The sequence below is a fragment of the Melampsora larici-populina genome (genome assembly GCF_000204055.1).
Source record: "Melampsora larici-populina 98AG31 unplaced genomic scaffold MELLAscaffold_15, whole genome shotgun sequence".
NCBI lineage: Eukaryota > Fungi > Basidiomycota > Pucciniomycetes > Pucciniales > Melampsoraceae > Melampsora > Melampsora laricis-populina.
Window position 1 is genome coordinate 447,675 of NW_006768779.1, and position 12,685 is coordinate 460,359.

At 39.9% G+C, this 12,685-nt stretch overlaps 2 protein-coding genes across 2 annotated transcripts; one reads left to right on the forward strand and one right to left on the reverse strand.

The window, feature by feature from the left end:
* Window positions 1–1,871: 1,871 nt before the first annotated feature.
* Window positions 1,872–4,696, forward strand: MELLADRAFT_77569 (uncharacterized protein; the record flags this gene model as incomplete). Its single annotated transcript, XM_007409145.1, has 4 exons — window positions 1,872–2,630; window positions 2,716–3,892; window positions 3,962–4,607; window positions 4,645–4,696. The coding sequence occupies 3 exons, from the start codon at window positions 1,872–1,874 to the stop codon at window positions 4,381–4,383; spliced, it is 2,358 nt and encodes a 785-aa protein (XP_007409207.1).
* Window positions 4,697–6,224: 1,528 nt separating this feature from the next.
* Window positions 6,225–8,350, reverse strand: MELLADRAFT_62571 (uncharacterized protein; the record flags this gene model as incomplete). The annotated part of the gene is made up of 3 exons (XM_007409354.1): window positions 6,225–6,558; window positions 6,649–6,683; window positions 6,749–8,350. The coding sequence occupies 3 exons, from the start codon at window positions 8,348–8,350 to the stop codon at window positions 6,225–6,227; spliced, it is 1,971 nt and encodes a 656-aa protein (XP_007409416.1).
* Between the last annotated feature and the right edge of the window lie 4,335 nt (window positions 8,351–12,685).

Consider the following 12,685-nt stretch of genomic DNA (forward strand, 5'->3'; position numbering starts at 1 on the left):
CCATTGAAGACCGCAGTGAAACGTATTTGTTGCAGGTCCTTCCTGTTTTCATAGAGTCAATCTTCAAAGTAACGTATTCTATCAGTCTGTTCGAGGGCTTCTCCAAGTATCACACCAATCCGGAAACAGTGTTCACGTAAGGCCACTTGATTCGATTCGGCCTCTTGAAGGTTCAAGCATCCATTCAGGTAAGTTTTGAGTGCTCCGACTAAGGTGATCATTGAGATAGTGACTGATTCTTGAGAGTTTTCAAGCAGTAATAAGGTGCCAGATTTCATCAATTCAAAGTGAAGAAACGCTTGTAGAGGTAAGTACAAAGGCGACTGGTATGTGAGATTGATGACCGATAAGAGATGAAGCGATGATTTCACGAGATCGGATATCAGCTGGGCTCGGGTGCCTACACGAGGCATGTTGTTGAGGAGTGGTAGATGGCGAAGGGCTCCTCAAAACGAGAAACCAGGTGGGAAAATCCTAGTTTCTCTTGTCCCCGCAAAAATGAAATGTATGTAAGTAGGTTTCGGACAAAGGTAGCTCGGACCTGGTTGTTTTGAGTACCGTAAGTCAGTAGATTTGTCTTAGTACAGAGTTTTGCATGTGAAAGGGTTTATGATTGAGGGGATCAGAAGCCAAGGACCAGTTCTTTTGAAGTGACTTGGATTGAAGCAAGGATTGTATTGATCTTGATTCCACTCAATGACTCAGGTGACTGGATATTTTGGAAGCAATGATTTATTGAACTTGTGACTCTATTCCTGAATATTGTATATACTGATTCTGTTTTCTAGGCATGATGATTAACTTGCTTGATAATTAGATGACTATAATTGAGTATGTGTGTTAAATCTTGTTTTACATTCCAAGTGTGATGGTGTGATGAATGCCAATGTTTTGATTGATATGATGAGTGGGTTGTTTGATGATGATGATGAATATAATGAAATTGAATTGGAATTTGAAATGTATGAAGTTGAAGTTGAAGTTGGTTGATACAATCAAATAGACTTTAACCGTATCAGTCTTTTTCTGAGACTAACTCGCTCTGAGACTATCCTGAGACAAACAAAAAAGTAAACCGGATGGTGGCTTTTTGTACACTGTCTGTACAGGCTGGTGGCAACTGGTACATATGTATGAAGACTTGAACAAATTCATCATTAAGACTTCAAAGAAGCTGTTAACACTTCGATAACCTCATCAAGAATCAAGAACCTTTGTCGAGTCATCCATGTGCACCTTATATCTATACCTTCAGACTCACTCCAATCCCCCTGAAACATTGTCAAGGGGGTTCTATCGCTACAACCACTTACATATCAAAGTATTGATAATGAAGCAACTTACAAAACAACAAAATGTTATTGGAACAAGCTACTTTGAATGAAAGTAGCAAGCAAAACCAATACAAGAAAAACAATGCATTGTCATCGGAGCGAGATACTTTGATGTAAGAGGTTTCTATCTGTTGCGTTGTCTTGATTTCTTCAAAAACGACTCAGTCGCCATCTTTTCAAACTGTCTCTTTGTATGTATAATCTTCACGAAAAGGACTCGATATCACTTCTTTTCAACCAACCTAAAATGCTTCCAACTTCTGCTTTTCAAGACATCTCATTTTGCATTTTATCAACTCGATCGTCTTTTGTATGTATTATTTTTGACCAATGAAATTGACCAATGGATGTCTAGATGTTCTGTAGTTGGTGGAAGGCTTATAAAGAGAAGGAAGCGCCATGCGAAAAAAAACGCGCCACACAGACCGGGATTGAACTATACCTGTATGTCTCACTGCTTCTCTCAGGTAGTCTCAGAGAAAGACTGATACCGCATCTCTCCCCAATCAAATAGACTTTAACCAATCCTTCCTAAAGATGACCTTCAGTTCTTCTTCAGCTTCATCTTCAAGTCTTCATGATCCTTGGACTAACTCAACTTCTCATGGCAATTCTAATCAAACTAACACTACCACTACCACCAATCAATCACTTCAGCTCAGCAATCCAATCTCATTCAATTCATTGGAAACGGATCATCGTCATTCAATCAGACTACCAACCCCTAACTCAGCCACTACTACCATTCAGTCTACTTCAACTCAATCAAACTCAACCTCTCATCCACTCACACTTAACATTAGCAACAATTCATCTTCTTCTTCAGCATCTTCTTCTTCAATTCAAACTAATCTGATCCATCAACTTCCTTACGAAGATTCGATCACCAAGAATCTACAACCATCATCACCAGATCTTATGGATGCAACTCGACCTACTCTTAAAAGATTAACTAGAACCGATCAATCATCAAACCCTTCACAATCTCAACCATCTCGAAATGCTACTGGAATGTGGTTTGGATCATTCAAAGACCGTTCAACTAGTAACCTTCATCCTCGAACTCGTCATTCAACTCATCGTGCCAGCTCTTCGCAATCTAAACCTTCTAATGACTTACTTGATTTGGATGAACCTCAACTCATTCAACATTCAGATCAACTTGATAAAGGTAAAGGTAAAGCAACACCATTGGCAGACAATCTTAATCGGATAAAAGGTGCCAAGGATGTCTTGATTCATTCAGTTGAAAAACACGATACAATCGCTGGGATTGCACTCAGTTATGGGATCTCTGTCAGTACCTATCGCTAATCTATCTAATTTCATCACCAGTGACCATATCATGACTAATCATCTTATATGGCTTTTGTCTGAGTAGCTGTCTGCTCTAAGGAAAGCAAACGGGATGTGGGCCTCAGATCCATTAAGCTTAAAGGACACTCTCAGAATACCTCTCGAGTTATGTAACTTACCACCTTCCAAGAAGATAGAAATTGAAGAAGATAGTGGAAAAGTTTTAATTTGGGAACAATCACCTTCTTCAAGTCGTTCATCATCTCCAAGATTAATGCATCATCGAAAATCAAATTCACAAGTTGGAACCAATTCTTGGATCAATCAATCCGGAATCACATCTAATCCATCACGACAAGTTAGTTCTAATCAATGGTTTTTCAATCATCAACAACAGAATGGTAGTCGGATCAGTTTAGAAATGAGTGCAAGTGTTGGAACGAGTAGTGAAGCAGGTTTAAGTCCTAACCGAACAAGTTTTGATAAACTTTCGGCTTTTGGTAAACCGACCAACTCTTTAGAAAATCAAGATGAAGTGTCAAATTATTTGACTGGGACCAATTTTGCTTATCCGATTTCTGAATTACCTTCACCTCCTCCTCCGTTAGATGAAGGTATTCCACATGCAAGAAACCCAGGAGTGCTGACTTCGATTTCTAATACTATCTCACCTCCTTCTCAATCTGGCTCACATATTAGTAATGGTCAACCTAAAGTAATAGCCACTTTAGAACGAGTACCAGCTCATGAGCTAGGTTTCTTTACATCTAATGCCAATTCACCTAACCCACGTAAATCATATGACCCATCTGGATCATCTGAACAAGATTCAACGACCCTTCTTTCAAATCAACCTCTCAATAACCTCGCTCTGAACCTGACCCCTAATCTTCCAGCTCACTCTACCCTTCGTCAACGATCTGCAACGACGAACAATCGATCAGCTCAAGTTCCTAATCATCTTTCATCACCTGCTCGTCATAACACCACACCTGATCCTATGATTCGACCTACCACCACACATCGGACCAGTTCGAATACACTAACTCAGATCCATAATTCACCTCGTAAACAAGTTGGTAGACTTCAATTGGATTACGAAACATCTTCTATCGATCCATCCCAAATCTCACCTGGTCTGGAAAAGAAAAGAGCAGCGGCTCAATTGTTTCAAGTGAGAGGAGCACTTCCAAGTGTTTCTAATCGAGGAGGACTCACTGGAATCGATGGTGCTTATCCTCAAGCTGAATCTCATCCAAGAAGTAAGTCACTAGATGTCTCTTGATGACCTTTCTTATGAGGATGACTGATTCTGTTCGGTTCCGTAACAGACAGATCATCGAATGAGAGTAATGGATATCCCAACGTTTCTGGAGCCCACAATCTAGCCAGTTCATCAAAATGGACAACAGTCAGACCAGGAGTACCACCACCATTAGACAAAAGATTAAAATTTTTAGAAGAAGGAACGAGCACGAAGTTTGGAACGATCTTGAATGGATTCTTGAACCTTGAACCACTTGTTTCTTCTTCTTCATCATCATCTGTTTCAAATCATCAATCAAAACCAAATCATAAAGAAAGATTAGAATTAAATGAAATCTTGTGGTCTGAAAGTGATGAACCTATTACTCTTCAAAGTAATAGTCAAAATCATCAAAGAAATAAAGGTTTGAAAAAGTCAAAGAGTGGATTGGGGTGGGGGTTTTGGAATGATTTATTGGATGAAGCTTCACAAGCTAGTAGGAAATGAAAAAAAAAGTTAAATTATCAAGATAAAAAGGAAAATAAATCAGATGGTTTGGGATCTTTTAAGAATGATGGATTGGATTTTGGGATTTAGGTTTATGGAACTGTTAAGAAAACTTTTTTTCTTTTTGGAAATTTGTTTATATTTGTAATTATTATTTCTTTCTTTTACATAAAAAAATCAATTTTGTATTTGATCATCATCATAACATGTTTTTGAGTTTCTTTATTTTACCTTTTTTATAAAATCACTTTCTAGGCATATTTTTTTTGGATTTTTTTTTTGGATTTTTAGAAAATTGGAATAATAAAAAAATATTTTTTATATTCTTTTTGAAAAAAAGGGTTTTTTTGAAGTTGAATAGATTTTTTTTTGTAAGGAAGAGAAAAAAAAAGCATTTGTAAGGATGAATGACTAAATCAATTGATCATCTTCAATTTATCTTGTATTTATATTGTTTTTGGTGTTAAATAATAATTCATTTTTTTTTTCTTTTTTATTTAGAGATAAAAATAATATAACGGTTTATTGGTTTTTTTTGTGACATTTCTTGAATTTATAGTAAATTGATAAGAATTCTTTGATTTTAGAAATTGAGTTGTTTTTTTTCTGAGTCAAGTTTTCTTCTACATACTCTATGTTCTTTGGATTTTTATCTTTGTGTGTAAGTAAAAAAGTTGAAAAGTATATACAGTATATTTCAAGCTTGGATGAAACTCTAGTGAAGTTATAGTGTTGTGGACAAATAGATTCTCAAACAAATACTATCATGATTGGTTTGTAGATCTTTCCCATTCCTAAAAAATGGTTTTCCACATGAGTTTCCCTAAAGCCTGACTTACCCCAGAGTGTTAACTTCTATGATTGAAAGTCCTAATATTGATGGTGCTAAGGGATGTGTTCTGTGATCATGTTCCTCTTATCTGATTGGGGGATACTAATGGTAAAACTTGCTTGGTAATTTTCTTACAAGGTGACATGCATTCTCTGCCACATCTTATATGTTGAACCTTTGTTAGTTCCAGTCACACTTGAGGCTTGAGTACTTCATGTATTCTCATGGTGGTTGAAATAACTTTACTCTTCTGGCATCTGAATTTTACTTATTGTTTTGCACAAACATCGAGTTTATTCTTAACTTGGTCCTTGAATTCACTCAATGGGATTTTTGATATGAAGCAAAGATTTACTACCCTGTGAGTGCATTTGAATGTTACTTATTGATTTGCACAAACCTTCATTGTTTTTTCTTAACTTGGTCCTTGAATTCACTCAATGGGATTTTTGATATGAAGCAAACATTTACTACCCTGTGAGTATATCAGACTTTGGCCATTGGGCTATTGGGTAATTTGTGCAGAGCCCACTCAAGGAAATAAACCAAGATGATGACTCAAAAACAAGTGGCCTTGCAAAGATGATTCTATATATTTGAACGTATATATGTATAATGTCAATCCAAACATGCTATGTACATTTAATCCAAAAAAAAGGTTGAAAGACTGAATTGCAAACGGAAAATGTTGTTACATTTTTTTGATATAAGATCAGAGATGGGAAAAACAAGACTGACAAGTTTTTTTTGATGATATGAAAAATCTCAACTTTTTTTAACAAAAAAAGGTTATGTCTACAAGATTGAATAAAATGAGAGATACAGAATATAAGAAGAAAAATCAAGCAAATATAAAGAAATTCTTAAAAAGAATCTTTTCTCAAATCAAAAACTTTTATCGTCTAAACCAACTCCAGGATGGCTTCGAACTATGATAGGGTGGAAGAATATTAGCGTTTATTGACAAGATTCTTACACCAATCGTCCCGAAAGCTGTGTTGGAATAAGCTTACGCCATACTAGCTACTACAACCGCCGCGGCCAAGGCGAATAACACGCTAGGTAAGACTTTACTCATGTCGAATAGGCCACTTGTAGGCACTTCAGCAGCGACGATGTCGTCTACCACTCGGCGACGCTTGACAGATGGGGAAGACTTTCGGACTTGGCGTTTTGATCTTAGTGCCGAACGATGAGCGGAACGGACGTGAAAAAGTCCAACTGATTCCGAAGACCTGAGGTGCTTGTGGACACCGTGGTGGGTCAGAATGCCGGAAGAGCGATGGCGTACAGCCATTTGAGAGGAAGAAGCTGGCGGTTGACTTGGATCACGTTCACGTCGTCTGAAGCACGTTGAAACAGAAAGTCAGTTCTAATCTGCATTCAGGTTGATCCTTGGAGAGGCACCTGAAGAATAACAAGAAGGTACTTACATTAATCTTCCGTGGAAAGCCACAACTGTGTGACGCTGTATATGATAAGGAGGAATGTGTCAGTGAAAAGAGGCTAAATGATAAGTTGGACTTGACTGACGTTAGCATGGCGATTTGATGATTTTGAAACCGACTTGTGATAATCACGGTTTGTAGAAGGAAGTTTGACTGATTCTGACGATGATCTGCCATTGAACTGATCAAGCCCAGTCGCCAGAAAATTCGGTACATCATATGATCGGATATCCGTATCACTGCAAGACTTGCTCAAAGCGGTAGGATGAATAGGTTCAAATATTGAAGAACTGGACGTATCACGGGGAAAATCACTGGTGAAATTGCTGGGGCTTCGACTCGAGGCAAAGATTGGACGATGACGAGTGCCTATGTTGGGATAACAAATTGATTCATCAACGAGCTGACTCCAATCAGCACCCGTGAAGTCTTCCAGGTTGGATGGTACCCTCCGTATTGAGTCTGTTTCGTTGTATGAAGACTTGCGTACCACCGATCCTGGAACATTGCTAGCATTTCCTGCAGTGGTCACAGCCTCAGGTTCGGATGAGCGAATGAAAGTGAACCCAGTATCTTCGTCCAAGTCTAGAGTAGAGGGACGAGGGCTTATAGGAGCTTGGGCCTGAATACTATGTGGGAAGATCGACGTGTTCGCAGAACCACCGGTAAGGGGAGCCCCTCGCATATCTTCGCGTTGAAAAGGGGACAGTAGTGATACGTTGGATGGCGGACCTTGCCCTGGTATGATTGCTAAGAAAGTCGTAGGATCTGGCGGAGGCCTAGCGAGTATGGCAGCCGCCTGGGGCAAAGAGCCAAAGGTCGGAATGGCGGCATGGCTTGGTTCAAGAGCTGACATCCTGTTTTTTTTCTTGGACTGATGTGAAATAGATTTTGCAAGTGGTAAGCTTTCGGGGCGGGATCGAGCAATGTGAGATTCGGACTTGGTTCGCGTTCTTAAGGCAGAGGAAGTGTTGGTTTCCGAAGGCAAATTGGATTGCAATGCGTTGGATGCCTGTGGGGCGACTGATTGCACAGTGCTTGATGTCGAAAGGGCTTGAGATGAGGGCCTGGCAACGTTTAATTGATCGGCAGAATGAGGTTTGCGCTCATTACGCAGAATGAGAGGGCGATCAAGCTGATGGAGTGACTTTTTGACAGAGCGAGCGACACTGCGAATGCCTTTGGATATGGTTCCTTGGGATGAATGAGTGGAATCCACATCTCGTTGTGTCGAGGGGTTTGACGCAGAACGAACTTCGGGAGTGGAGGCCGGTATTCCGCTTGGCTTTGAGGTGGGGCCGAGGGATTTGAAACGTTGGAAAGGCGAATTGATGCTCAAGGTACGTCTAGCTCTTTGAGAGACCGAAAGTGGTCTTGCGTTCTCCGGGGTATGTTCAGGGTTGGTTTCAGACTGACGAGAGGTGCTTGAAAACGGTCGCAAAAGGGATTTTTTCTTCTTCTCGACAGACTTTGCAGAGCTGGGGGATGTATCAGGAGTGGCGTGAGGGGATGGCGATGGATATATAGATGACGGAGGTGTTGTCACTGACTGATCCGATCCTGATGTTGAATACGCTCTAGCTTCACTAGCGGCAGAGCCGGCGGGGAAGGTGACTGACGGGAGGTTTTGAGAAGCTTGCGACGCTCTAGGCGGCGCAATTTGGGGGTGAGACGCAGTGGAGGCCATGAGTCTTCGAAGTGATTGGGTCTGCTGTGGTGGAGCGATGAGTCGATTATGTTGGTAACTGACGGTGTAGCTAGACTTTTAATCGCCAAGCAACTGATGAGATTAAAGGTTGTGAGAACAGGCTTCCGACAGGAGCTCCAGGCCGCAAGGGTTATTCTCGATATTCCCGGCCGTGATAAGTCCGCGGAAAATTCAATGAATTATTCGATATCTCGTGATAAGTTTAGAGCGCAAGAGAGCACGACAATAACTTGAGAGATTACTTTTCTTGAGGTAATGAAGTGTGCAGTCGGTGAGGCGAATGCGAAGAACTTGAAGGAAAGTCGAGAAATTTTTAATGAAAATATTCTGGTAACTAGACGTGCGCCAGGATGTACTTTATCTTCTGGGTGAATGATCGCTTTGGTTATGTGTTGGGTAGCCTGCCTGTACGGGAAAAGGGGCGAGGCAAGACCTAAATGGAAGAGCCAGGCTGGTCAAGCTCGTTGAACAATTTTCCCCGGATGATAGTGACCGAAGAACCCAACGCTGTAGCCAAGAATCAAGACAAATCTGAGGAAACGATGGGTTGTAGTCGAAGCTCGTGAAACTAGGATATGCCGTTCAGTGCAAGAAATTCTTCACCACTTGGAGTAGACGACCGGGGCTTTTGATGACGCAAGGAATGCAGTGGTCCAATTCGCTGAACGTCTCGGGGAGAGAAACGAAGTTATCCAATCTTGCGTATGTGCGTGATACAGGTTCCTTGACGCCACAATACCGAAGCCGAGACGCGAGGTCTCCGCCACTCGTTTTGAGTTTTCAGTTTTGAGTTCTCAGTTTTCAGCTTTTTGATTTTCGACCCCGTTTTCGATTCCGACCTCGCTGCAGAACCTTTCACAACCCAGAACGCATCACACCAATGACCACAGCACTCTTGCAACCATGTGAAGACACATGTATCACACTCTCCATCTAAATCGAGCGAATCCTTTGGTCAAAAAGTTTTATTTTCATCTTCATTTGATTGGTTCTTCCTCTGTATTTGTCTACATTCTATATATTACTTTTGCTAAAAAGCTTGGCCCGATTGAGAAAAAATAAAAACAAATTTCACCGCAGCAGTCACAACGCAGCAGAGAGAAAAAAGTTTTAGGGTGCACTTGAGCTCTCATCCGTTTCTTCCTTTTAATTACCCCACTGCCACCAATAATTTTTCGTATTCTTCAAATCCCTGTCGATGACTTTGTTTTGCTCACTAAACTCAACCAACGCCTCATCCATTGTGGGAAAATGATTGCTGATCTCTGTAAGCAAAAAGATAAACTTGATTGCTTCAATTCGACCCATTCCTCTCTCCAGTGCATTTCATTCAACTTACTGATAATCCCTAATATCATCTCTAGGTATCCTTCTCCAATACCTACCACCAAACCGTCCCGAGCTGAACCCTATCGAATTTGAAGTATGCATTGAAGTTTGATGTCCGGAGATCACACATTTCATTGTCTAGGTCAAAATTCAAATCCAGTTGAACGGATCCGGAAGGCAGCTCATAAGCCCTTACAGCTGAATTAACGAGCTAGATTGTCTATAATAGATGAATTGTACTTAGAGAAGATTGTCATTGTATAGGAATTAGAATCAAGGGATTCTAGATAAGATTGATGTGAAAATTGAGATCGTTTCAATTGTTTTCATAAGATCACGAGCAAATCAATCGGCTTTGATCTTGTTAAAAAAACAGTCTCTAGATTACATCAGGAGCTGAGATATTTGTTCCCAATCTCTTCCATAGACACACAGGAAGGTCGATTGGTTTTGATCGAGCAAAACCAGTCAATCTTTGGATTTTGAATGTCTTCGAGAAATCTGAGATCGTTTTTCATCTTGTTCATAGGACCATAGACAAATTGAATGGGTTTGGATGACACAAGCTCGATCTTGTTCATAAGAGCATCATAGACAATTTCTGTGGGTTTGGATGACTTCAAACCCATTGATCTACGTTTTATCGTCCTCATAAGAGAGTTGAGATCGTTCTCAACTCGCGATCATAGGATTTTCTCATGAGTCATAGGAGAATCAATTGGGAATTGGCTGGTTTTGATATTCTTCATAACTAATCAATGATATTGATGATCTCAATCACCTTGAAAGCTGACGCACATTTTGAATATCTGATATGTAAGATACATCTCATTCAACCTGCCCTTTTTCTCAGATTAGCACAGTAGTTAGCTCCATAAAAGCTTTATCATTCCTTAATTTCATTTGTTAACAAACGCTCGTTATCAACATCGGAGGAACAGTGTAAAAACTTTAACACAACGTATGATCCGTTTGACCGGATTTGACCTAGTGAATAAAACTTGTGATCTCCATACATCAAACTTTGACACCTTGAATCCAAACTTGAGTGTTCAACTCGGGACACTATGGTGGTGGGTATTGGAGAAGGATACCCAGAGAAGATATTTGGGATTATCAGTAAGTCGAATGAAATGCTCTGAAGAGAGAAATGGGAGGAATTGTAGTGATAAAGTGTAACTTTTTTCTTACAGAGATTGGAAATCCATTGTCCGCCATGAATAGACACGTTTCCAAGGTGCGAGAAGCAGCGAGGGCCGTAGTTGAGTGTAATGACAAAAACAAAGTGACTGATGGGGATTTGGAGAGTATGAATTTTTTTTTGGTGGCAGCAGGGGAATAAAACGGATGGAATGGAAGGGACCTTGCACCACAGCCCACAGCACCCCCAAAATTTTTCTCTCTGCTGCGTTGTGACGACTGCGGCGAAATTCTGGGTCTACTTCTGTTTTATTTTTTCTCAATCGGGCCATGCTTTTTAGCAAAAAATGCAGTACACTTTTGCAGTACATTACACTTTGTCACCGCTCCCAAACGGGGCCTAAGCAGTTATGAACAGGAAAGTCGTGCATTTCGTTTCATTTCATTTCAGATTACATCACATCACATTTACATATACAAGTACACACCACTCACGCATAGGTGAGTTGGCCCAAGACGATTGCTGAATACTGATCACCACCTCACCGACATTCTAGCCACCAATTCCACATACTGACCATATGACACAACAACCGAAGCGACATTACAGAATTAAAACGAATCTAACAACCTGGAGTCGAGTGGACAAAATCGTATCAAGAAACCTGGTCGAGAAGCCGATGAAGCAAAGTTTCTCAAAGAAGTAGACGCCGGGAGACGATTTGTTTCCAATCACACTCCGAGTAATAATTCAAGCAAGGAAAATCTCAAGATTCACTTCAAGAATCATCAAGATTTAAAAGATCAACTTAATCATGAGTAGGATGATGTTGATTATGGTGAATCTATTCAGCTTCCCGTAGTGGTAGGGAAGGGGTCTAAATGAAGACATTATTCTTTTAGTTGAATTTTGTTCTTGAGTTACATTTAATTGACTTGTTGATTTTCCTACTCTTGTTGAAGGTTGTCAAGTCATTTGAGCTGTGGAAAAGAATCAAAAGTACCAATATCATCTTGAACTCTGAAATAGAGCGATCTTATATCATCACCAACTGGGTTTTTGAGTTTGATCAATTTGTTGGAATTTCATGAACAAATGATCATTAGCCAATTATTCACGGCCAAATCTAACAAACTTTTTAGTTCAAACAACTGAAAATTGAATCATAGCAAACTGATCTCTAAAAAATTTCGATTCTTTGTTTGAATACAAAAGATGATCCACTAATTTAGCAGGTTCCAGTGACGCTCTAAAATCAAAAGTATGCTTTGATTATTTATGTTAAGTCTAAGGCATTGAAGCTCTGTAAAAAGCAGACGAAATCAAACCTGATGCAATTATAAGTTGATGATCTGGATTCAATTATAATTTTTGTTGAATCGAATCGAGTGATTAAAACATAAACTCCAGGCATCTACCTCATGACATCATATAAGTAAGCTAGTTCAAGAGGTCAGTGGTGTTGGATTTTTGGATTAGCCCATCAATAAAGTACAAATAAGGGGTGTCAAGTTCAACTTTTTTACGGTAAAAACCGTAAAAAACTTTCCCGTCGTAGCACAAATTTACGCAAAATTTACGAGAACGGGAAAGTTTTATCTATCCCGTTCTTGCATAAACGTAAACAGATAAGTTTACAACATAGCTTTGAAGACTTAAATTTGACCGTTTCACTCTTGGAAAGAGGTGTGCTTGATAGTGGATGCAAGGACAACCTTGCATCCTCTTACCAGCAGTTTTGTCATTACCGTGTGGAAGATCGAGGCGAAAACGTAAAAAAGCCTTGCTCGTGGTTTACAAGCGATGATAAAAACTCGGGAAACTTTTTTTACAGTTAAAACATA